The sequence below is a fragment of the Camelus ferus genome, chromosome 27 (assembly GCF_009834535.1).
Source record: "Camelus ferus isolate YT-003-E chromosome 27, BCGSAC_Cfer_1.0, whole genome shotgun sequence".
NCBI classification, from domain to species: Eukaryota; Metazoa; Chordata; class Mammalia; order Artiodactyla; family Camelidae; genus Camelus; species Camelus ferus.
In genome coordinates, this window is record NC_045722.1 from 2,567,368 (window position 1) to 2,593,265 (window position 25,898).

The window sequence follows — 25,898 nt, forward strand, 5'->3', positions numbered from 1 at the left end:
TTATCAGATCAACCTTTAGCTCACTGGCCTTGGGTTTAATAAGTAATTTTCCCCCTGAATCATAGGCTCTTAAGAATTCAAGCCAAAATTCCAGGCTGGCTCTAAGCAATAAATACTGTAATTAGCTTCTAACCAGGCAGGCTGACATTTTGCTTGGAGAAAGATCGTTTTCTCAGACAAATGCCTTTCAAGTAAAACCAATTTCATGCCCTTTTTTTCCAGCGCGACACTTTGCGGTGCTTGGAAAGAATCTGTGCACCGTGGGAGAGTGTGTTCTGAGAGGTTTTTTTTTAATCAAGTTTTCTCTGGTTTTCCGTTCTGCCATAGAAGCTGCACCATCTTCTAGGGGTATTTTGTTCCTAATGGGGTTATTTTCCGTCTCAACTGTTCACAAAGTTCTGTGGAAGCTCTGCTGCGCCCGGTGAAGTGTGACGTCCGTCCCGCCCGACGGACAGAACTGCAGTGAGCCCAGGGCCGTGGCAGGTGGGGGTGGACACGGACAGTGGATGTCTGTGACTGAAGACAAACTCAATAAGGATGATCTCTTCTTGGAGAATTGACCGTTTTATCATTATATAATGCCCTCTTTATCCTGGTAACTCCTAACTCTGAAGTCGGCTGTGTCTGAAATTAATGTAGCTGCTCCCACTTTCTCTTGATTAGCATTAGCATGGCGTGCGTGCGCACGTGCATGTGTGTGTGCGCGCGCGTGTGTGTGTGTGTGTGTGTGTGTGTATTTCCATCCCTTTAATCAATAGGTGTGTTTTTAAGTGGGTTTCTTGTAGACAGCGTGTAGTTGGGTCTTATTTATTGATCCACTCTGACAGTCCCTGTCTTTTCATTGGTATTTGTACCATTGACATTTAAAGTGATTATGGATATTGTTCCATATCCGTAATCCATGGCACCAGGGTGGAGGAGGAGGGGCAGTGGCAGGAGTAGTTCATCACGGTGATAATAAAAAGCATCTCGATTTCTAGACAGTCTTACTGCCATTTTTCTTTCATTGAAGTCAGTTACACTGTGTCAGTTTCTGGTGCACAGCACAGTGTCCCAGGCATGCATATACATACATACATTCATTTTCATACTCTTTTTCATTAAAGGTTATTATAAGATATTGAATATAGTTCCCTGTGCTATACAGAAAAGAAATTTGGTTTTTTTATCTGTTTTTACATATTATTGCTATTTTTAAATCATCTACGATGTACCTCCTTAGTCCCTGCACCTGGGACAGACCACGCCCAGTGCCCAGCCGGTGTCTGTCACACTGTCTTTAGTCCAGTCAGTGAAGTACGTGAAATTAAGACCCATAGTAGGATCAGCAAAGGGAGTTTGAAATGAGGATGTCCTGAGAATATTCCAAACGTGCAGCCAGAAAACCAAAGCCTGGGGTGACAGCTGAGCTGGAAACAGAAAGGGTGTATAATTAAGGTGTCAGTTGCTAAAAGAGATTTTTTTAAGTCCTTGAGCAAAACACAAGCCGGGAACCAAAAGGAGAAAAAGGCATCACGTGTGTACAGGCAGGGACCCATCAGGAGATGGGTCGTGAGTTTTTGCCGGACGGGCTCCCGCCCCCTGACCTGAGTTTGTTTCGGTTCAGCTGTGCACACGACGGCCTTTCTCCGCGGAGGTTTTCAAGTAACCACATAATTTCTGTCAACATCCAGAGCGAGGGGCGTGTAACGCTGCCTGAAACCAGGCCTTATTTTCTCAGCGCTGTGGCAGAGACCCTGTCCTGTGGTTACGGTGCTGCGCACACGCTGCGGAGCGCTTGGGTGGCCCCGCAGCACGGCCATGCAGAGCAGCGGCCCTAACCAGGGGTCTGCGCCCCACGGGGCCCCGGCCCCAGCCCGCCGCGGGCTGTGCGGTGACGTGGGGGGGCGTGTGGCCCAGGGTAGGGACTGCTGGGTACGGACGCAGGAGCCTAACGACGCACCCCCAGTCCCGCTACTTAACTCACCTCGTGGTTTGGGGCACAATTCTTCTTTGTTTTAAAACCGGCGTCCTCACCTGAATCATGGGGTTGGACCAAGAACAGCTGAGGGGAGGAGTAATTGAAATGAGCTGTGTGAGTTTACTTTGCAAACTGTAAAAGGCTCAGGGACAGAGGGTGGATTGTCTGCGGGCTCTGCGGACCTGGCCCTCTGGTCGTCGTTAGGTTTCAGCCAGTAATTAGTAATTAGCGTCCAAGTGCAAGGTGGGAAGCCAAGCTCAGCCGCAGCACCTGTTTGAAAAAGACTCTTCATCAAGTCAGCCATGTGCTGCGCAGGAAACTACAGGGATCAGAGTGGAGGCGAGGAGGAGGCGGATCCCAGTCCTGCTCTCCTGTGGGGCATCACATCCACGCCAGCATCCTGTGTTCCCTGGGAGGCACCTCGCCTACACAGAAGCACAGACCAGCCAGAAACGTGCTGCAGGAGGGGCCGTCCGGGGGCTCTCGGGTTTTTCATTGGAAGGAGAGAGCCCTGGGGGCAAAGTGAAAGCCGTCTTCGGATTTTGTAAAGGTTCGTGCGTGCAAGACAGGTTCGAGTTGTTACGTGGCTTCCGCAGGAGGGAGAGCGCCGGGTGACGCTCCTGCAGCGCAGGTCTCAGCTCCTCGAGGGCAGGGCTTCCCAAACTCTGCTGCGAATTAGAGTCACCCGGGAAGCTCTGCGCTCTCCCGTGGCCCAGACTGCTCCCCAGACCAGCTGAATCAGAATGTCCAGGGGCAGGGCCCAGGCATCGGTGTTCTTTGAAACTCTCCAGGTGATTGCAGTGGGCAGCCAAGTTCGCGAAGCCCTGATCTACAGAAGGACTGATGGCATCAGAACCAAGAGACATGGAGTCCCTGCCACGGACGCTGCTGAGCCCCAGGCCGGGTGTCACATGGCATCGTCTTCAAGTGGAGGTGATGCATGCCAGACTTCCACGGGTGGCTAGACTGAAGTCCACGAGCCTCAAGTTCCCACCCACCCTGAGAGGTTGAGTCAATGCTCTGAGGTGGAGGTTTTCAAAGTTTAATAGTTCCAAGGAACTATTTGTTCAAGTAAAATAAAATATTTTAAATAAACAAAGGAAGAAGGAGGTGGATTCCACCCCCGCCACACACACACACGCACACACAAATCCACTCTGCCCCTTTCTCCGCGATGACCCCAGAGGACACTGTGGAAATCTGGAAACTTAGTGCAGATCCCCAGGACTCCAGGGAACACAGTTTCTAAAACCACTAATTTAAGGGAAAGGAAATAGGATTTCCACAGGAATGACTTTCATCTTCAGCCATCTGTAGTTGGAGCCTTGATTGTTTTGATGAGTAGAAGTAGCAAATCCCAAATGGAGAAAAGCCAACATAAATGACCGTGGACCTAAACGGCTTGTTCGTTGGGAACACGCGCAGCGTCCGTCAGTCTGTGGTTGATCCGGTGCCTGAAAAATCAGACCCAGGTCTGTTTCTGCTTATTGTCTTGGTGCCACACGTAGGGTGTGAGAGCCACCTCCAGCTACCCCCGGTGTTGCCAAAGGGAAGAATGCTTACATACTGTTTACTGGAGGTTCCCGGACCCTGCAGCCACCCAGGGAGCGTTCCCTCTGCACGAGCTCTTCCCTCGTGTCCCGTGATGTGCAGAGCGTGTCTGGAAGCCCGGTCATCTCACCTCCAGTGTCTTCTAACAGGTTCATGGCCCTCTGTGCCACACAGACTCTAGCTCAGGAGGCCTGGTTCTCAGATGCTGCTGCCGCTGCCCCAGGGACCACACCCTGAGAACCCGGCTCTAGCCCTGTGCCACCCCACCTGGACCCCAGTCTCACTCGGCACTCAGCACCCAAAGTGCGGGAATGGTGCCCAAAGCGGGTGAATTCCTTTCTGAGCTCCGCCTTACATGCCTTAACCCAGTTTGGAAATGGAATTAAAGCAGAGAAGTCAAAAGAGATAAATCTGCTCTATTCTTGGAGTCTGAACTGAATGAATACTTTCAGGGGAAAAAACAAGTCTGTCCCTCCCCGAGAGAAGCGTTGAAAAGCAAAACAGACGAGGAAGAGCAGTCGGAGCCGGATGGTGAAGAACGGCTGAATGCTGATCGTTCCTGACGCTTGGGGAGGAGAATTTATTATACTGCCTCGTTCACTTTTAATATGTTTGACATTTTCCATTTTTTAAAAAGTTCTTTTTAAGTAAACTGAGATTATAACGTACAGGAGCCTAGCAGAAGATGGATGTGTGTTCGAGAAAATTAAGGAGCTGTTTTCAGATTCTCAAGATGATTCAGACCTGAATCCCCTCCACCGGTGCTTCTTACCTTTTCCTTTATGCCCCAGCAGCCTGGGAAAGTTAGTGCTTACCTGAGGCTAAGAAGTTAGCCAGGGCTGTTCTGCGGCAAGCCCAGATTTCTTTGAAATTTTGTCTCATCTCCCAAATGTGATTTTGCATCCTAGTTAGACTCCATTTGGCTTTATCTAAAAATGTTTCAGACTGTCATTACGGGAACACGTTTCCTAGCTGTGCACCTGGTGGGCACACACGCTGCCATCATGAGCTGTGTAACCCTCGTAACTCCAAAGACGTGAGTGGCTCAGTCTCAGAGGAGTGGCACGTGCGAGAATCAAAGCTCAACGGTCCAAATAATTAAGCAGGAACTTCCTTCCTCATGTTTGCTCTCAGAAGACGTTAAAACTGGTATGCATTTATCGCTCAGTGTTCTCATACTCAAGACACAACAAGGTTTGGCTTCGAGTCTCTGCAGTAAAACTCTTACATTGTGTTAGCAGCTAAGGACATCCTGTGTTTTTTAGGCCAACTTCTTCTGCCATTACCAGTCACCAGTAAGGACTCACTCAGCACCACCGTCTCGGAACCCTCAGCCAGACTACAAGACTGGTTCGGAATTTCCCACAAGACCTTGCATCTTTTCATTGGATTCAAGCTTATGCTTCAAGCTTCTATCTCTAGTCATCAATTTTTATAATTTCTTTAAAAAATTACCAAATCCCCGCCTTTGAGGGGCCTTTGGGTTATACAGGAATGGAACTAAACTACAGTTGTATGTTTATACTAAAAAAAAAAAAGAGCGTGTGCTTACAGCAGTATGTGGGAGCCATTTGTGTGTGTGTGTGTGTGTGTGTGTGTGTGTGTGTGTGTGTGTGTGTGTGTGTAAAATCAAAGGGAAAGCATTTTGGTTCAATCTAATCAACTTTAAAACACTGGTTGTCCCATGATGTTGAGGATTTTCCTCATTCCCCAGTGTCGTTCCTGTGGAGCCACAGGCTTGGTGCTACACATTTGGCATTAGACTCCGGGCCATTTTTCTCTATTTACAATAGGTGCATTTAATACTAAAACTCTGACTTCAGAATTGGTTTAGATTAATAAAACAATCAAGACAGCCATTGACTGAGCCTCAGACAACAGGGCACAGACACTAAGATTAGGGCTGGGAGCTTAGAAGGAGGCGACTGCAGCTCCTAAATCGGGCCAGGGGTGAGGAGAGGACGCGGGCTTTGTTGGACAACAGCTACTGAGTGTCCTTTTGTCTCGTACTAGATAAGACAGGGCTCCTGCCCTGTGAAAAGTCGGAATGGAATTTTTAAAAGTTGCAGACACAAATTACCAACATCTTCCATCCTTGACTGAATGAAGACGAGGGGCCATGTGAGGCAGCTGAAGGCAGGGTCAAATCACACAAGATACTAATTGTGAATCAGAGGAGGGTGGGCGTCACCCTTTAGGCATGAAGTTTGGAGGCAGAGGAGGGGCAGGAGGGAAGGTAAGGCTAGAGGAGCACGCAGGGAGAGCCGTGATCAGGCGTCTGCCATGGTCCAGGTGTGAGGCAAAGAGGACTCGGATGCAGGAGGGGAAAGAGGAGAGAAAGATAGGGAATGGCCAAAGATGATGCCAAAACTCGAATCTCAGTAATGAGAGAATAATGCTTTTTTAAAAGGAGGAGGGGTTAGGAAGCAGCTCTTTTGGGTGAGAAAAATACTGGGTTTATCTGTGGAAGAACTGAGCTATAAAGAGACCCATTAGAGTCACGAGGCTCCTGGAATTCCTTCTGAAGGGTGAGGAGATGCCACGCTGCTTGCTGGTGGGAAGTCGCCGGCTCAGTCTAGAAAGGAGCCGTGGCCCCGAGACGCCTGCCTCAGCCGAGCTGGCGCCGCCTGGAGGCATGGCAGGCACTGGGGAATTGTGCTGGTTGTAAACTGTCAGCTTCAGTGGTACCTCCTAAAGCCAGAGCTCAGCTGTCACTCTCCTGATCCAGAACCTTTCACGGCTCCCCAGTGCCCACCATCCAGCTCTCACAGTCCAGCCACGGTGTCCCCTTCCCACCTCCCCTCCAGGGGCTCTCCCTCCACACACCCTGCTCCACCCCAGCCCCCAGGACCCCACGACACCCCTGCTCTGACCACATCAGACACTCCCCCACCCCTCCAAGGTTGGGCCCTTTCCCACCTCTGCCTTTGTCCATCGCCTTCTCTGTCCCCTGATGAACTGCCCCCATCCTCTGCCTGGTGAACTCCTCACCCTGCAAATTCCTGCTCAGACGCCACTGCCCTCCGTGACTCTCTACACCCCACGGAAATTTTACCAGCCTCTCTAGCCACATTGCATTAGTGTGTGTCCACACTCCCAAAGCTGTGGGCTGTCTCATCTTCCCAGCCGCACCCCCCCATACTCTTTGTTGAGTTTATTTATCTTCCTTAAACCCTAGATGGGATCCATTTCATACAACATTATTTGGGGCTGAAAACACACAAACTTTCTTTATAGTCAGTAAGCATTCAAAGGAAATTTGGAGTCAAAATAAATCCAATGTTAAGATTGTAAAGAATGAGAACCAGCCGTTCTCAGCCATGATTTAGTAATTAAATAAGAACGGCGTCGGCAGTTTCCTTTACCCAAACTCGTCACACCCTGTAATCGCCCCGTGCGGAAGAGAACGCCTGCCTGCTTTTCTGTTGCTCTGATACTCTGATTTTGGGTCCAAGTGTGTTACGTTATGTTGCGGAAAATCACACAGGTTCATTTCTTCCCAAACTCAAAATGCCAAAGTCGATCTGAACTGAGAAACCGCTGTGTGATATGGGTGTGTATTTCTTTAACAGGAACTGTCATTTGAACTTTTATCAGACTGGCTCTGAATCTGTCTAAAGAGAGATGTTGCTCTGTGTGTGTGTGTGTGTGTGTGTGTGTGTGTCTGTGTGTGTGTGTGTGTCTGTGTGTGTGTGTGCGTCTGTGTGTGTCTGTGTGTGTGTTGTGTGTGTGTGTCTGTGTGTGTGTGCGTCTGTGTGTGTGTGCGTCTGTGTGTGTGTGTCTGTGTGTGTGTGTGTGTGTGCGTCTGTGTGTGTGTGTGTGTCTGTGTGTGTGTGTGTGTTGTAAAAGAATTTTTAGGCACGACTGCATGTGTTTACCATGTTGACCAGGAGGGGTGGAGGACGTTTTTGAGAGTGGAATTCTTAAACAAGAATATCCAGATATAAACAGGACTTTAAGGAGTTTCCAAGAATCCCTTATCTAAACTCCAAAGTTAAAATAAGACAGATCAGAGCAACACAGCTTATCATTTACTTCCATTCCGCGCGCATTTACTGAGCGCCAATGCGGGCTAAGTCGTGGGGCAGACAGGTAAATGCCACAGGACTTGCCTTTAAAGCAGGCGGGGCAGGTACACGCATGTAGAGTTCAGGGAATTAAGCTCAGTAATAGAAACCAGCCGTGATGTGTGTTCATGCGTAGATGCCGCTCCTTTCTGTTGCCCTCGGGGCCTTCTTCACGCCCAGGCCCTGAAACTTCCTTTGAGCCACGTCTGGTCTTCGGCAGTCGGGGAGAGCGTCCCGGTGGCGGGATGTCTGTACGATCCGCGCAGCAGGCGTTCAGAGCACAGTCGCAAGTCCTGGGGCTTCGTCTGAACTTCTCGTTTGATTATACGTGTTGTTTCCCCTTCGTCACGTTATTTATTTCTAGAAGTGACCTCCCAAAAGTTAGCTCGGCGTTTCAGAGACACGGACGGGGCGCAGCGCCGCTGGGGCTCAGGGTGCGGGACACGGGGGCGCCAACGTCTGCTTCGGAAGCTCCGTTATCCGCCCCAGCCCTGCCTGCGCCTCGTGCCGCCGGGGAGCTTTTCAGTCACCCGCTGCCCACACTGTACCCCACCCAGTTAAGTCCAGATCTCTGGGGAGCTGGGACCAGGCATGAGTGTTTGGGGGAGAAGGAGTCAACTTGTGTTTTTTAAAAAGCTTTTTATGTGGAAATAATTTGAATTCATAAAGTGATGCAAAATTGAAATAGCACGAAGACCCTTATATTCCCGTGTCCAGAGTCACCTGTATGCTTTCTCCTCTGAACCATCTGAGGGTACGTTGTATGCGTCACGGCCCTCCACGCACAGAGGCCCCAGCCTCAGCGAGCGCTTCCTAAGAATGGGGCACTCCCTGTGTCACCACAGCGCAGCCAGCAACTTCGCTCGTTTACTGCACTGATATGACACTTACAAGTACTTCACGTACCGCCCATCCTCAGTTTTGTCGCTGAATCTAGTAACGTCCGTTGTCGCGCTTCTCTTCCTCCGGTTCAGGATCCAGGGCGTTAGCGTCTACGTTTAGTTGGCATTTCTCTCTCTCGTTGCTTCTTCACCTTGCATAATGTTGACATGTCTTCAGAATACACTTCCCGCCACTTTAAAAAAATAAAGTCGTCCTCACTGTATGTTCCCCGGGGCTAGACTGAAGGTCTGTACTCTCACCCGAGCACTGGGCCGGGGCTGGTGTGTCCTTGCAAGGTACCACATCAGGAGATACACAGGGTCCACCGTTTCTCATCGGTTCTGTTCATTCCGATCACCTGGTAAAGTGTTGCCCAGTCTCTCCATTGGATAATTACTCTTTCTTTTTCTCTCTTGCAACTCACAAGCGGTCTGCGGGGCTGGCAAGACCATCAGAATGCCTTGCTCCACATCAAAATTTCCCTCCAAGGTTTAGTGTCTGTCGATGATTTTTGGCTGATCCAATCTTTACCATGATGACTGCAAAATGATTTTCCAGCTCTGGACCCTCTCGCTAGTTACCAGTCAGCCCTGGACACCTCTCATAACAGGAGCGCTGCCTTCTCCCCCCTGTATTTATTTATCTGCTTACTATTGCCATGAACCCGTGAGTTTCTTTTTTTTCCAGTAATTTATAATTCATTACCATGCTTTTTGGGTGCTCAAACTCTCTGAGATGTGGCCAGTAGGAGCCCCCTCCAGGTGACTCCTGTGTCCTTGTGACATGTCCCCATCATTTTTGTGAACAATTCCTTAATTCCAGGCTTACCTTATACCTACCCTACCCTATCCTTGGAACCAGTCTTTTCTCCCAGAAAAAAAGGCACCTTTTAATGGGGTTGGCATTAGAGACAAAGATTAAGGCACCAGGTGTGCTCATTGCTAGTGGGGTGTCTCTGCCTCTTAGCCCCCTTAGCAGACAGAGCTAGGAAATTCATACGTGTATGTGTACACATGCACACGCAAACTATGCATATTCACATACATGTAAATATGCACGTGCACACACATTATTTCAAAATCATGAATTCACACTGACACCTCGCATTTAAATCCATCCCTGCAGGGTTCTGTGTTGCCTTCTCCCAGTCCGTGTTTGTACGTCTCCTTTTCCACAGTGAGACCCTTGGCTCCTAACAACATCACAGGGTGCAGCCGCTGTGGGAAAACGTGTGGCGGCGGCTACTGCAACTACACACACATGTACCGTGACCCAGCAGTGCTACTCCTGGGGACGTTCCCAACAGAAGTGAGGACTTGTGTCCAGCAGAAACATGCAAGAATGTTTACAGCAGCTTCACCCGTAAGAGCCAAAAACTGTAAACACCCCAAAAGTCAATCAACAATAGAAGAGTAAACGGTGGCATATACATATAAAATAATACTGAATTGCTATGAGAAAGAATGAAGTACTGATAAACGCAACAAGGGGAAATGAATCTCATGGCATCAAGTTAAGAAAAAGGTGTCCAGTGTGAAAGGATGTGTGTGTTATTATTCCATTTGTACAAAATTCAAAACAACAGGGACGCCGTGGTGCTGGACAGCAGAGTAGTGGTGACCCCGGGACTTGTGAGGGTCGGGTGGCGACTCGAGGGGACAGGAAAGAGCCTTCTGGGGGGACTGGACTGTTCTGTGTCTTTATCCAGGTAGTAGTAACACAGGCGTGATGCAAATACTGAAAATTCGTCCAGCTATGAACTGATTTAAAAACTTCGCTATATGTAAGTTACATCCTATTTTTTTTAATTTAATGCAGTTATAAATTGGGCTGCCAATGCAATTAACTCAGCTGAAATGGCTCAGTCAGACCAGTTTCCCGCGTGTTCAGGAACTTGATCATCTGCCCGGCAGCGGCGGCGGCTCCTCTGCCGTAATCCACATCCGGTGCCTGTAATGGTGGGGAAGTGGGGAAATCGTGCATCCGAGGGTTTAACAGTGCAGGACGCAGGCTTCGTCTCAGTATGACTGTTTGTTGAGTTGAACTGGACTGTCCTACGCGCGCACCCTCCAAGGGTTAGTCACAGATCCACACCCTGAGCGTCCTCCACCCCGTGTGTGAAGCCACGTGGCAGACGTCCTCTAGGACTGATTGCTGGTGACTGGAAGTCCGCTGGGTCCGGGAACCCTAAACGCTCGGAGACGGGGTGGAGGGCGCCAGTCACAGGGCGGGCTCAGCACAGGCCTCGACCTCCAAGCTGGTCCTTGGGCCTCCCCCTTCTCAGTGTCAGCCCTGCGGCCCAGGCAAAGCCAGAATAAGGGAATGAGACCGTTCCTCGGTTGAGAAGTCTTCGCTTCTGATCAGGACTCAAAAATAAGAGAGGAGGAAAGGAGGTTGAACTTCGGTGATTCTCCAACTTTAAATGCGCCACAACCCGCTGGAGCTCTTGTTAAACCCAAATGCTGGGTCCTGCCTGAGTCTCTGATTCAGCCGGTCTGAACCTGCACATCTAACAGCTTCCAAAGGATGCTGATGCTGCCGGTCCAAGGACCACACTTTGAGGGACGCTGGAGTAACCGAATGAGTGTGGAACTGAGTGTCTGAGTTCAAATCCTGAACTCTACCTAATCACAAATAACCTTTCTTTCCAGAGGAAGAAACAGACGTCTAGCGCACAGTGATCTGTTTGCTGTGAGGAAACCACCTTCTCTGTTTGACTGTGGGAGCCAGGGGCTGGGACGTCGACGGTGGGCATTAAGACGCCGGGATAAAGCGTATGAGAAGCCGGGCTTGGGTGTATAAGCAAATCCGGTGTGAGCCCTGGAGATGGGCATCGCCGGTGCAGATGGTTTAGGCGGAACATGCTTGCCCAGCGCTGACAACTAGAACTGGAGTAAAACGCAAGTGTCCACAAGAGTTCCGACGAGAGTGAAGACTTCCTCTTGCTGACGTGGTTGGGGGTTGCCTTTCAAACAGGCTTTGCCGAAGCCTGACCTTCAGGCAGCACAGCCGCCAGCAAGAGCCATGGGTCACCTGCACCTTTCTGTGGGGCAGCTCTGGGCGCACGAACAGCCGCGGAAATGCTTCCAGGCCCAGAAGCTGTGGGCGCAGCTGTGCCCGATGTGCGAGGCCCCGGCCCCGGGTCGGGGCTGGTTTGGGAGCTATTTCAGAAGCTAACCCGTGGGCGTATGGAATCAGGACCAGGCTGGCTAAAAACCTAATGTGGCTTTTATTTAATGCTTCGCTATTAGAAGTTTAAAGTTCGTCTGGGCCTTTAGAGGGACGCAGTGGTGGACGGCAAAGAGATTCAGGGCCGCAGTGTCTGATTTCCTTGGGACACTTTGCAGCTGTCCCCTCCACGGTACTTCAAATGCTGCTTTAATGGACTTTTTGGTTTCCAGGTAATAGCCTCTTCTACACCACTGCCATTAAAAGCAATAAAATCTTAGCCAGAACCTACCTCCATTCTGGGCTTTTGATGATCTGAATAGGACTTTTTAAGGAGAAGCTGTAAAAAGCAGGGCAGTGGGGCAGGGGGAGAGTACTTACATCCCTCAGGAGCATTTCTGCTTGTACAGTGTCCTTCATAGTAATTAAAATTTTTAAGCTTTAAAGAAAGTTACATAAGCGTGTGGTAAAAACAAAATTTAAATGATAGTAAGAAGATGTAAAATGATATATGTCTCCTTTCTCATCTCCCTCCCAAACTAAACCCCAGGCCCCATCCCCAGACGTTAACAGTTCTAGGACCATCCTTCTCTAAAAAGTTTTACGTGTGTGCCTACGTGTCGTATATATGTTTTTGTTTAAAAGTATTGCTGTTTATTTAAAAGAATAGATAAACCGCAAAGTCCTACTGTACAGCACAGGGCAGTATATTCAGTGGCTTGTAGTAACCTGTAATGAAAAAGAACGTGAAAAGAGTCTGTGATGTATGTATAATTGAGTCACAACGTCATACACCAGGAACTAATGCAACGTTGTAAATCAACTACACTTCAGTCAAAAAATAAAATTAAGTAAGAGCATATCACGAACGAGACCACACCAAATGTGCTGCTCTGCATTTTTGTTTCATTTAAAAATGCATCACAGAGCATTTTCCCCACGTCCACAGACCTGCCTCACCGTTGTCAGGGCCACAGGGCATTCCGTCGTGGACGACAGCTGACCTGCGCAATCCTCTACCAGTGGAGATTTAGGTTGGTTTTCGTTTTTCTCTGTTTAAAACCATCTGCAGAGAGTTTCCTTGTTAAAAACACTTTTGTATCCTTACAGGGGGAGTGTCCTCGGGTAGTTTCCTAGAAGCACAATTCTCAGGTCAGGTGTGTGGGCATCTGAAGTCTTAAGAGTGTGGCCCAGCCACCCTGCAGTATGTTGAATCACCAACAGCATCACGGTGCTTGCTTGTTCACGCACCTGGCAGCTCTGGCAGTATGAAATCTTTTAAAACGTTTGCCAAGCCGGTGGGTCAAGAATAGCCCACTGTGGTTTTGATTTGCATTTCTTAAGCTCTGGGCAAGGCAGAGCGTCTTTGCATCTGCTCGTGGAAGGTGTACTTGGTTTTCTGTGCGTTGCCTGTTTATCGTTCTTTGCCTTTGTTTGGAGCTGTTGTCTTTTTCTACTACGTACTTTTGCATTCAGCAAATATTAAGTTCCTCTATGTGATGAGCACTGTGCTGGGCACTAGAGCTGCAACGGTGAGGAAACACCGCTGTCTTTGCCCTTTGGGAGCTTACGGCGCACCGGGAGACAGCAGTCATCCGGCCATGCTCTGGGTGGGTGTGTGTGCAGGCTGAGCTAAACGCCGTGAAGGGGAGGCTCTTGCCTCTCGTAGAGCGTGTGAGAAGAGAGATGCCTGGACTTGGGGGGAGAGCAGATTGCCCTACGGGGCTGGCTTCTACAGGACAAACAGGATCTGGAGTTACGAGAAGCATCTCTGGAAGAAGGAACAGCATCGTGGAGGGAACGTGATGTATTAGATGAGCTAAAAGACGGTCATGGAGCAGACCACAGAGAGAACAGTGACACAAGATGGGGCTGGACTACGTCACCTGGGGCCCTGACCCTGTTCATGTTGGGGTTTTTTTCTCCTAGAGAAACGGAAAGCCAGTGAAGGATCTTGAGCCCTAGTTGGTGATCAAATCTGCATTCTGAAAAGATCACTCTGGCTGAAGAGAAGGGAAACAGGAAGACCAATGAGGGTTTTGAATCAGTCCATGTGAGGTCCAATCAGAGCTTGGCCCTGGACTGTGGCAGGGGACTTGAAGAGAAGAAGATGAGTTCAAGAAATAAGTAGGAAGTCAAATAAATTTGATGATGGATTGTATAGAGGGGGCCAGGAAGGGAGGAGGCACCCAGGATGAGTCCTGGGTTCCTAATTAGGTGGATGGTAGTGCCATTTACCGGAATAAGAATGACCACGTGATCCAGCACTTCCACTCCTGGGTAGGTATCCAGAAAGAACTAAAACGCTAATTCGAAAAGATACGTGCACCACAATGTTTACAGCAGTATTTTTTACAATAACCAAGACACAGGAGCAACCCCAGTGCCCATGAACAAACAAATGGATAAAGTTTTGAGATTTACATATATAATGAAATATTACTCAGCCATAAAAAGAATGAAATTCTGCCATTTGCAGCAACATGAATGGACCTAGACAATATTATTTTTAGTGAAATAAGTCAGACAGAGAAAAACAAATGCTGTATGATATCACCTCTATAGAGAATCTAAAAGATAGTATAAATGAACGTACATCCAGAACGGAAACGGACTCACAGACACAGAAGACAAACTACTGGTTACCAAAGGGGGGGGGAGGGGCAAATCGGGGGGGAGGGATTCAGAGACACAAACGATTATGTATAAAACAGATCAGCAACAAGGATACATTACACAGCACAGGGAATGATAGCCATTATCCTGTAATAACTTTTAATGGCGTGTAATCTGTAAAAACACTGAATCTTTATGCTGTTAACCTGAAATTAATATAATATTATAAATCAACTATACTGCAATTGAAAAAAAAGAAATGCTAGATGAGGTTGAGGATGAGTTCAGTCTCACACGACACCTCTGAGTGCAGCTGTCAAGGCGGCAATGAGACGTAAAAGTCTGGAACCAGAGGAAACGCCTGGACTGGAAACATAAATATGGAAGTCACTGGGTTGCAGTCATTACGCTGTGGGTATAGAGGAAACCGCCCACGGAAGGAGGACAACGCCCAGCTCAGGTCTGCTCTGAGTCCTTCAGGGGTTCCAGGATGTAACGGCTGAGTGGAGAAGGACGAGACGGGAAGGAAGGACCAGAGGCCAGCCCCAGAGCAGGAGGAAAGCCTGCCGCGTGTGGTGCCCAGAGACCAGGAAAAGGATGTCCCAGACAGGATGGGGCGCCCGGGAGTGCCGAGCACCGCCGGCACGTCCACGAGGAGGCCTGGAACGTGCCCACTGGGCTTAGCGACACGGAGGTCCTGGCGACGTTCGCTGGAATTGTTTCTGTGAAGTAACGGGGGCAGGAGTCCGACTGGAGATGGCTGAGAAATGAGTGGAAGGTGAGGACATGGAGACACCGTAGGGACCACTCCCAGGAGGTGTGCTTTTGAGGGAAAACAGCCCCAAACCTGTTCAGCCTCAGTCTCGACTCTTGACCCTTCCTTGCCACTCCGTAAGCTGAGCTGATTTTCCAAATTGGAATTTGGTGTCCCACAGCTGTGGTCTCCCCGGAGCCACGGCACGCAGCCAGCCAGGGACAGAGTCTGCAGGGGAGGCCGCCTCGACCCTGGAGGCTCTTCTGTCCCTTTGAGCAGCTTCTGACTCTGCAGGACTGGGAAGGCCCGTTGCAGACACGCTGCTGAAACCGGCTTAAAGAAACAAAGGGTCCTTACGCTTTAGAGGTGCCTACTGAAAAATGGGAGGATGAACAGTGTCTGGGATTTGCAAAATGAAACAAGCTAAGCCATGATAATTATTGAAGCTGGTTGATGGGATGGGTACATGGAGGTTTAGTATACTGTTCTCACTACTTCTTTTTTTAATTGAACTTTTTTTCGTTTTTCCTCCAATAATTCAGTTTTTTTTTTAATTGAAGTATAGTCAGTTTACAATGTTGTGTCAGTTTCTGGTGTACAGCATGTTTCGGCCATACACATACATACATATATTTGTTTTCATATTCTTTCTTATTATTGGTTACTGCAAGATACTGAATATAGTTCCCTGTGCTGTACAGAAGAAACTTGTTTATCTATTTTATACATAGTAGTTAGTATCTACAAATCTCAAACTTCCAGTTTAGCCTTCCCCACCCTCTTTCTCCGCTGGTAACCAGAAGTGTGTTTTTCTATGCCTGTATTCTCACTACTTTTGTTTATGTATACATTTTTCATAATATGTTGTAGAAAGTTAAGTTCAGTAACTCTATAAATTGAAAGTACACAGAGCCAGTGACCATCACAGGCCCACTGTGACCAGGCCGCTTGAAACAGGATCTCCTTTACATCCAGTTTGCCGTTGGCTTGTGGGTTTCAAGGTACCGAGTGTCAGAGGGAGGAGAGTCTGCTGTCAGGTGCTGTCCCTTCTCCTCGGTAACCCTGGCGCCTTGTTTCCTGCCCCTCTTCTCCTTTCTTACCTCCCTCCGGGGCGTGGACTGCAGATCCCAGTTCTGTCACCCCTCTTCGTGAACCTGAACAAGTCCCCCTCATCCTTGAACCATGTTCCGAACGATGGGGACGCACACCTTCTTAGCAGCGTTGCGAGGGCTGACGGGCAGCGTGTGTGGGAGTAGCTAACCCAGCTCACCGCCTCGAAAGCGAACAGGGGGCCGGAGATGGTCACACTAAGAGCAGCAGGTCAGACAGAGAAGGACAAACACCACATGCTGTCACCTTACGTGCAGTCTGAAAAGATGATGCAAATGAACTTCTTTACCAAATGGAAACAGACTCACAGACATAGAAAACAATCTTATGGTCACCAGGGGAGAAGGTGAGGAGGGATAAATTAGGAATTTGGGATTAACAGATACACACTACTGTATATAAAGTAGATAAACAAGGACCTACTGTGGAGCACAGAGAACTAAATTCAATATCTTGTAATAACCTATAATGGAAAAGAATCTGAAGAAGAACATATACACATATATATATAAGAATCTGAAAAAGAACATATACACATATATATACACATATATATTCACTTTGTAAATCAACTATACTTCAATATAAATCAATCAATCAATCAATCAGAGAAAAACCAAGAGAAAAAAGCCCACAGAAACCAGGTAATATAAATGAATGGAGGTGCCCAAGTAGGGGAAATCATGTGACCGGCTTGGCCTGTCTTTAGCTTTGCCACATTTAGTAGACATACAAGTAGAAAGAATTGTAAGAAAAATTCTAGTCTATAAGAAAAATAATAACTCAAGCATGCTCATAAATGGAGTAAGTAATCCATATTCATAAATCAGTGGGGAAGAAGCTGAGGCCTAGCCTCAGCGTGGGGGAGCACTGGGGAGTGGCGGGGAGTGGGGCCGGCCGAGCACGCAAGCCCCGTCTGACAGGGCGTCCTCAGCTGCGTGACTGCTGCCATGAGGGAACGTGGAGCCAATGTTAACATGTCTTCTTGTTTTACAAGAGAAGCTAGAACTCTCAATTTTTTATGGGAAACCTCCCAGTTCTTAAACTTGGTTTGAATTATTAAAAACAAAACAAAACAAAACACTACAATAGCCAAACTAAGCCCATTTGTGGGCCAAAATCAGCTCATGAGCTGCCAGTGTGCGACCTCTCACCTAGAAAATGGGTAGAATTCCCTTCCCCTGCTCCCCCTCCCCCTCCCCCTCCCTTTTATGTTCTTGCTCTAACTTTCTCCTTCCTCTCATTTTCCACATCCTTCTCTCCTGACCACTTCCGCCCTTCCTTTCTAGACCAAGTCCAAGTGCGGGAGGGGTGGAAGTGGGCTGGGGACGTGACTGCGCCCAAAGGGGTGCTCTGGGTGCCTCCCGCGCCCCAGGGCTGAGGCCGGCGCCCGGCTCGCAGTGCGTCATAAGGACAAACCTGACGGCTGAGCGAGCGGCGGCTGGGCCGGCAGCCTGTCCTGCACACCCGGGCTCACCGAGGACCGTCTCGTCTTTCTCCACAGCCTTGCGAAGCCGCTCCGGGCGCTCCATCATCAACGGGAACTGGGCCATTGACCGGCCCGGCAAGTACGAGGGCGGAGGGACCATGTTCACCTACAAGCGTCCGAACGAGATTTCGAGCACCGCCGGGGAGTCCTTTCTGGCGGAGGGTCCCACCAACGAGATCCTGGACGTCTACGTGAGTCTGAGCTGTGGCCCGGGCTCTCTGCCTTCTTGCTTCTCGGGGTCCCACGTAGAGCAAGGAAGGGCGGCTCAGGAAGACCGTCTGAGCGGCGCCCCGGCAGTGCCCTGCGAGCCTGGCGCTCGTCTGCGCGCCTCACCTCTGACGGTGCCCTGTTCACAGAAACCTTACACTCTGCCAGATGCTTTCACCCTCAGAGTTAACTGACCCAGTAAAACCAATTTTACTTGTTGAACCAAATCAGAGGCAAAATACATCCTTTATTTCATGAGCGTTGGGTCTCCGCCAGGCCCTCTCCTCCTGTGCTAATCTGGCGTGTTTTTTTTTTTTTTATGGCAAAAGAAAGCAAATGCCTAAAGCAAGACAGGACCACTCACAGCCCCCAGCCCTCTTCAGATTCCATTAAAGCAAGTGAAGAAACGAGAGCTCCAGGGTCCTCCAGCCCGCAGGTTACTCAGAGTCACAATACAGAGGTTTACTAGAAGGCCCCCGCTTCGCAGAAGCCAGAACTCTGGTTTCTTTTACAAGAAACTAAAGCACTAAGTTGCCCCAGAGTTTAAAATTGTCCTTATTTTTAACTGAAACCACTAGAATCCAGCCTCCTTAAAAAGATCAGGAAGTAAAAAAATGACCAGAAAGAAAAGCTCAAAGTCACATTTTGATAAAAAAGAATGAGCCCCCGCTAGGCATGCGTCCTCTCACCACCTCCAGAGCCTCGCTGGCCTCCTCGACACCTGCTGAGTTCGAGTTTTATGAATATTACTTCTCCAGCTCTCGGGTTACCTGTTCATTCCTCCTGGGCCCAGTGGCCCATGGACTAGAAACTATAAAGGAAGCCTTGTTATAGTTCATTTTGAAAAATTTTTTTAGACCGTCCAGTTGGTTGTTGGACTCTAGGTAAGTTTCAAATGGCATCAGAGGTAAAAACTCATGGTGTGAAAGGCCCACTGTGGGTGGTCTGGGATGTGGTGGCCAATAATAATTTCGCAAACGGGACGGATGTGCACTGGCAGAACATTGCCTCAGAAGAGGCGCAGAGGAAGGAGGAAGGGGAAGGGTTTTCTGTCGGATTGTGTGAGAAGAGAAGTGAGGGGCTCTGGAGCAGACAGCGGAGCCCAAGGTCACAGCACCGTGTCCCTCGGGGGTTCTCTGCCCTCCATGGTTCCTGGACGCCAGGAGCCCAGGGCTTCTCACGAATGCCTTCCATGGATGACTTATAGACTGGAGGCCCCATTTTACGTGTAGGGAAAGGGTGAGGGCTGATGGTGTAAATGGACAGAACAGACAGCCTCCTAGACCAAACAGGACCCACCCATGCAGTGTGACTCAGTGGACATGTGTAGCTAAAAGGACCTGAGAGATGAGCTGTGAGTCTAGCCTCCTGCTTCTCAGATGAAGACGTCAGACGCTGAGAGATTAAGGCCCCTGCTCCAGGTGACAGAGCTGGGGAGCAGGAGGGCCCCTTTAGGAAGCAGCGGAGAGAGAAGCCGCGTGGCGTGACCCTGTCTCCTCGCCCGCCCGAGTCTTCGCTGCAGCTTCAGGTCTGCTGCTCCAGCTGAGTGCCCCACCCTGCCTCCTCCTGCCCGGAAAGCCTGGGGCACAAAGGAGTCTGCGCTCCAGAGCCGACAGGGCGGGATTTGCTCTGCTGCGCCTCGCTGGCTGGCTTTGTGGCTTTGTCCTGGGCTGTCTGACCGCTGGCTTCCACAGCCCTTGCGGCTTTTGTTGAGGGTTCCTGAGAGAACAGGGCCCAGGGAAGCTTACTTACCTTATGCCGGTTTTTCTCACCCCTATCTCTCTGTGGTTCTGGAACTTTCCGTGGAGGAGAGGGCCTGGAACCCAGAGGGTCAGGGAGGGAGAGGATTGGGGCCCACCCTTCCGGAGTCGGCCTGCTGGGCCCGGGGGTCGGAGGGCTCTGCGGGAGGTCTGGCCCCTCTCCGCGTGGCTCTGTCCGGCCACCTGGTGTCCAGACGGCTTCTCCGTAGGGTAAACTTCAGTGTCTGTTTTGGACATTCTGAGAACCGTGAGCAAAATCTAAGCTGTGGTAGAGGCTGGTTGGGAGCCAGTGGGCGGGTTCACTACCATGGCTCCCTTCTTCCTATTAGGAATTTATAAAATCTTAACCTGCAGCCTACTTTTCTTGATTCTCTCAAAGACGACGTTCTTCATTCTTCAAAAGCCAATAGCAAAAAGCCATCTGGAAACCGCCTTCGTTTAGTCTGTCCCCGGCCCGCTACCATTATTAGATTAATATTGGTGAATCCGTCCACTCAGTTACAGTCAGTGCCGCTCACACGGCTGGGCCGGAGCCAGCAGGAGAGGGTGTGCCCGCGTGCCAGGCGCTGACGCGCCCCTCTGTGTTGCCAGATGATCCACCAGCAGCCTAACCCGGGAGTGCACTACGAGTACGTCATCATGGGGGGCAACGCCATCAGCGCCCCGGCGCCGCCTCACAGGAGACCAGGTACCGCCGCTTGTTCTGCTGCCTAGCGCTGTTATTTTATTTCATTTTATTTTATTTTATTTCAAGCACTTTTAAAGCCCTTCCCTCTTCTTCTTGTGTGTCCACCCTGTGTCTCTCAGTCAGCGCAGAGACAACCCGCGGACACATACTTTAGAGTCAAGGGGCCTTGGAATCAGAGGATGCTTCGCCATCTGCCTGAGGCTTCCCTGATAAGAGTGTCCCATGCACATGACCCAAACACGAAGTCAACATTCGCGGTCTGACTTTCCAGTTCCACGTCTTGTATTAGTTTCCCGCTGCTGCCGTAACAAACGACCTCACACTTAGGAGCATAAAACCACACAAACGTGCTGTCTTACAGTTCTGGAGGTCGGAAGTCCAAAATGGGTTTTATTTATTTATAGTGGAGGTCCTGGGGATTGAACCCAGGACCTCGTGCATGCTAAGCATGCGCTTTCCCCCTGAGCTATACCCTCTCCCTCCCTGCAAAATGGGCTTTGCTGGGCCAAAATCAAGGTGTTGGCGGGTTATGTTCCTTCCACGGGTTCTGGGAAGGAATGTGTTTCCTTGCCCTTTTCAGCTCCAAGAGGCCACCACACTTCTTGGTTCACGGCCGCTTCCTCCCTCCATCTTCAAAGCCAGCCGGGTGGCACCCTTCACATCTCTCCTCACCTCTGACCCTCTTCTCTCAGCACCTCCTTCTCTGTCTCTGGCCCTCTTGCCTCTTTCTTATAAGGACCCTTCTGATTACACTGAGCTCGGTCAGACAGTTCAGGACAACCTCTCCATCTCAAAATCCAGGAGAACCTAATCACATCTGCAAAGTCCCTTTTGCCACATAAAATAACAAGCCAGACTCCAGGGATCAGGACACAGACATCTTCAGAGGGACAGTGTTCTGCCTCCCACTTGCCTTTTCTCTTGGTCCCCTCCTGCCTCTGCTAACATTCCTCTGACCCGTGAGAAGAGAAGAATGAGCTCTCACCTGCCAGCCCCCCGCTTCCCGTGGGCTCCGCTGGCAGAGAGCCGGCAGCGCTCGCTTGGTGCTGCTGCGTGTGTCACAGCCCCTGGCCGGGATCTTCGCCTGAGTGATGGGGGAGCCCACCACCCACATGGAGGCTGTCTCTTCCATCTTTCGAACAGGAAGGTCTGCAGGAACACTGTGATCATTCACGCACGCCGAGTCCTGGCTGTTTGCTGGCACTGCTGAGCCTTTTATGTAGACTAACCCATCCGACCAGCAGGGGCCCAGAGGGAGGCACTACTGCTAGCCCCGTTTTAGGAGTAAGGAAATGGAAGCGTTATGTGCCCAGGCCCCACAGTGACCTCAGGCCAGCCTGGGTCACTAGCCCCTGTGCTTGTGACATTGTCCAGAGGGGACCTGGTCCAACCCCTGTCCTAGGAAGTGAGGGGACAGACGCGAGACCGGGTCCATTCATCCTTCCCTGGGTTCTCAGTTGGATAATCAGGTGATCTGATTGTCACACGTCGGGGAGGAGCCACCTGGCAGCCGGGAGACCACAGCCTGGTGTGTGCCTGGCATGTGGGGTGCACGTGTCGTCCAAACTCCAGGTCAGCCCACTCACGTTTCCAGGAGTAATATACAGCCCGAGAAACCAAGTTCAGGTGGCAAGATACTGAGATTACTGAGGTCTGATGCTGATTTACAGGGGCAGCTGGACAGACCGTCTGAAAGCATAGGGGACGATGATGACTTACAGCAAGTGTAATGGGTCTCAGCTGATGGGCAGTGAGGCTCCGGGATCAGCTGCCTGGGACAGGGCAGGCCAGAGGGGCCAGCTGGAAGAAGCCGGTGAGGAGAGGCACTCTGGACCAGGCTTCATCCTCCGTATCAGCGGAGTCAGGAGGCCAAAGCTTGAATTCAACTTGCCACTTTCTTGCTGTGCGCCCTCAGGCAAGTCAGTAACTTCCCTGAACACATTCACAGTCTACAAAATAGAGAGAAAGAACGTGCACCCAAAGGTTTGGTTTGGGAGGGAGGGGGTATGGAATGAATCAGGTCTCCCTCCCAGCACGTGCCCGGTGCGTACAAGGTACATACAAGCCTTTCGAATGTTTTATCTGAAACATCTTAGTCTCGTTTATATCAGCATGGATGCTGGGCTCAGTTCTATTGGTTTAATTTGCATATAGTATCTTAAACCCTGAAGTATTGTGAGTAGGCAACTCAATAGTAACGTCCTAGAGGAAGGGTGGTGAAAACCCTGTTTCAACTGCATTTTACAGTAACCCTAGGATTTGCTTTATTATTTTATATTAAACTAGTGAATGTTTGAGCACTATTCAATCAAAACACACGTATGTAAAGTGAAGTGCAGCTGCTCCTTCATTGCCAAAACTTGGAAGCAGTAGGTGAATTTGGATAAAGAAACTGTGGTTCCTCCAGACAGTGAAATATTATTCAGTGCTAAAAAGAAATGGGCTGTCAGGCCTCGTAAAGACACGAAGGGACCACAACTGCACGTCACTAGGTGAAAGCAGCCGTCTGAAAAGGCTGCGTGCCGTGCGGTTCCGCGCGCGCGTGTGACGCTCTGGCAAAGGCACGACTGTGGAGACAGTAAAGGGGTCGGTGGTTACCAGGAGCCGGCAGAGAAAGAGGGACCAACTGGCAGAGCACAAGGATCTCAGGGCAGTGGAGCTACTCTGTGTGATACTACAGTGGTCCATACACGTCCTGTATTTGTCAAAACCTACAAAATGTACAGCACCGAAGGTGAACCGTGGCGTAACATGGACGCTGGGTGACAGTGATGTGTCAGTGTAGGTTCATTTGTTTTAACAAATGGACTGTCTAGCAGGGGATGGTGGTGTGGGAGGCTGTGCACGGGGCTGGGGCAGGAGAGAGGTGGGAACTCCCTGCACTTCCCGCTTGATTTGGCTGTGAGCCTTAAACTGCTCTAAGAATATGTATCAGGTCTGTTTATTTTTTAAAGCAATACCCCCAACCTCGTCCTCTCCCAGCGCCCCAGAGGGAATCGCTCTTGAACAGCTTGGTGGGCTCCTGCCCTGCCGTTGCTGTGCACACACAGACACGTTTGCAGCCAGTCCGAATCGTTGTCCACAATCCAGGTATAAACACGCCAGTCTTCCCCATAAGTCGTTGTAAATCTAACCTCAACTTGAAACTTCTTTGGAACTGGGAGAAAATTCAACCTCAGTCAGTCTGGGGGATCCCACACTCACCCAAGGTGGAGTTAGGGTCTGTGGCGCCCAGGGGACCCAAGACCTCAGAAGCCCACCTCCCCTTGCTTTGGACATCTTCCTCTCTCTCCCTCTCCCTCTCTCTCTCTCTCTCTCTCTCTCCCTCTCCTCAGCACTCTCCACTCTTCCCTTCTCCCTCCCCTCCACTGGCCCCTCTGGGACCCGTTATCCGTTATCCGTTATCCGTATGGGGAACCCAGGCTGTCACCACGGGAGAGAAGAGCTGTTGACTTCCAGCAGCTTTTTCTTTCTTTCCTGCAAAAATCTGAGGCAAGAAAATCTAAGAATTTGGCCATTTGGACTAGGAGAGGAGGAGGAATGCGATAAAGAACAAAACACAAATTAATCTCTCAAAAAAGTCTCCCTCCACATCTGCGCATGAGTAGATGTACACACGCGGATCCGCCACATCTGCGTGCGTGTGTGTATACACATGGATCCGCCTGCGTTTTTTTCTTTCACCAACTACCTATCAGTCATATCTCCATGTCACAACACGTGTTTGCTTCATTCTTTTAAAAAAGTGACATAGTATTTCATTCGTGGTTGTAGCATAATTTATTCTAACTGGTGCCACTAGTGGACATGTAAGTCCGTTCTACAGGTTTGCTGTTTCAAATAATGCTTTAGTAACCATGCTTGTCCACACAGCTTTATGTAAAAAAAAAAAAAAATGGAAATACCTGTAGGACAAATGTCCTGGAAACTGAATCGCAAGGTCAGAAGGTGTGTACGTGGAAAATTTGGAGAGATATTGGCAAATTGCCCTCCAAAACCTTGCGTCTGTTGGCAGGCCCGGCCAGCGTGTGAAAGCGGGTCCCCGCGCCCTCCGTGGGCGGTTAGGGCGCTAAGCGTTCCTGGGGGCTCATCGTTGCTGTCAGGCAGGCGGGCTGCTGCTGCCGGCTGCTTCCTTGCACACTGCTTCCCGTCGTGGGTGGACTGAGCGTGGTTATGCGCCTTTGGCCGTCGGTGTTTCTCTCCCGCGCAAGCCGCCTCTCCCAGGCCCTGGCCCACCCCCCACCAGGACGTTCATCTTCTTCTTACCCGTTTGTAACATCTGCCTGTTTCAAATCTGTGTGCCGTGAGCTAGGAATGAGCTTGTGCCTCCTGATGTCTAATGTTGGAGCAACTTCCTCTTTACGACTCACCGTCCAAACCCACCTTCCTTCTGGGGTGTGTGCACTTGCCTCTCGCAGGGGAGCCCTTCAATGGCCAGCTGGTCCCAGAGAGGCGGAGCCAGGACGAGGGAGCAGAGAAAGACGGGGACGAGGACAGGGCAGACGTGCACGGCGGCGGGGCGCCTGAAATATTCACTCCGGAATCCGCACAGACCTTCCCGGTCAGGCATCCAGACAGATTCTCTTCCCATCGGCCGGACAGCGTGGTGCCACAGCCCCCGCGGCGGAGCCGGGACCACAACTGGAAGCAGCTGGGGACGACAGAGTGCTCGGCCTCCTGCGGGAAAGGTGAGCTCGCGGGCGGGCTGGGAGGGTCTCTGAGACCCCTGGGCGGGGACTGTGCTGGTGGGCACATAGCAAACCCTCCCTCCCTTGAGCCTGACTGTGAGACGGCTCCTTAGTGTGACGCTGCGTTGGGAGTGGGGGGTCCCCAAGATCACCCCCAGGCTCAGAGATCCACTGGAAGGTCTTACGAGACCCAGAAAAGCCGCCGTGCTCACGGTTACCGTGTATTACAGTAAAAGATTGGAATCAGCCAAGGGAAGAGTGCAAAGTCCCGGAGACACCACGCACCAGCCTCCAGGGCTCCCCTCCCGGTACAGTGGCTCAAAGATGCACTTAATTCTCCCAACAGTGTTGTACACGAGCTGAGCATTGCCAACCAGAGAAGCTCCCTCGAGCTCTGGTGTCCGGGGAGGGTATTGGGGTTCAATCACGCAGGCATACAGCCCCCACATTACCGGCATTAGCTACTCAGCCGCTAGCACCCAGAGGTCAGACTTAGACACTGTGGCCCAAGGCCCCAGGCAGCAAAACAGGCCTGCACACCCACCACATTGTTGGTCCTCAGCTCACTTGTCAGACTGATACGGTGCAACCCAAGATCTCCTGCACAGAAAACTCTTATGAGCAGAATATTCCAGGGCTCTGAGGACATCCCCAGCCCTGGTCAAGGGCCAGCCCTGAGCACTGGGCCGCCCAGGGGGCCCTTCCCCACACCGCGCGCCCGTTCACAGGCAGAGACCATCTCACCTGCCTCAAGGTCTGGGCTGACGTACACGTCGCAGATGTGGAGCTCTTGGCCAAACGCCAGTCGAAAGTCATTCTCAAATCTAAGGACCTTCAGGGAAAAAAAATGCTTTGGGAGCTTGAAGGGTTAGTTCGCCAGCTTTCATACTCAGCAACACTTGCAACTCCCTTCCTCCTCTTCAGTAAATTCTTAATCCTCTGTCCGTCCCATCACCTG

At 50.4% G+C, this 25,898-nt stretch overlaps 1 protein-coding gene and 1 long non-coding RNA gene across 2 annotated transcripts in view; one reads left to right on the top strand and one right to left on the bottom strand.

Moving 5' to 3' along the window:
- THSD4 (thrombospondin type 1 domain containing 4) overlaps positions 1-25,898 on the top strand; it is a 485,342-nt gene that overhangs the window by 430,078 nt on the left and 29,366 nt on the right. Inside the window, 3 exon segments of the mRNA XM_032469213.1 lie at positions 17,613-17,788; positions 20,156-20,252; positions 24,671-24,940. Of these exon segments, the coding sequence (XP_032325104.1) occupies positions 17,613-17,788; positions 20,156-20,252; positions 24,671-24,940 (543 nt within the window).
- On the bottom strand, positions 6,008-19,042 carry LOC116660269. Its single transcript, XR_004315700.1, has 3 exons — positions 19,031-19,042; positions 17,030-17,037; positions 6,008-6,086 (listed from the first exon to the last, which is right to left on the bottom strand). It is a non-coding gene; the product is annotated as an uncharacterized LOC116660269 (long non-coding RNA).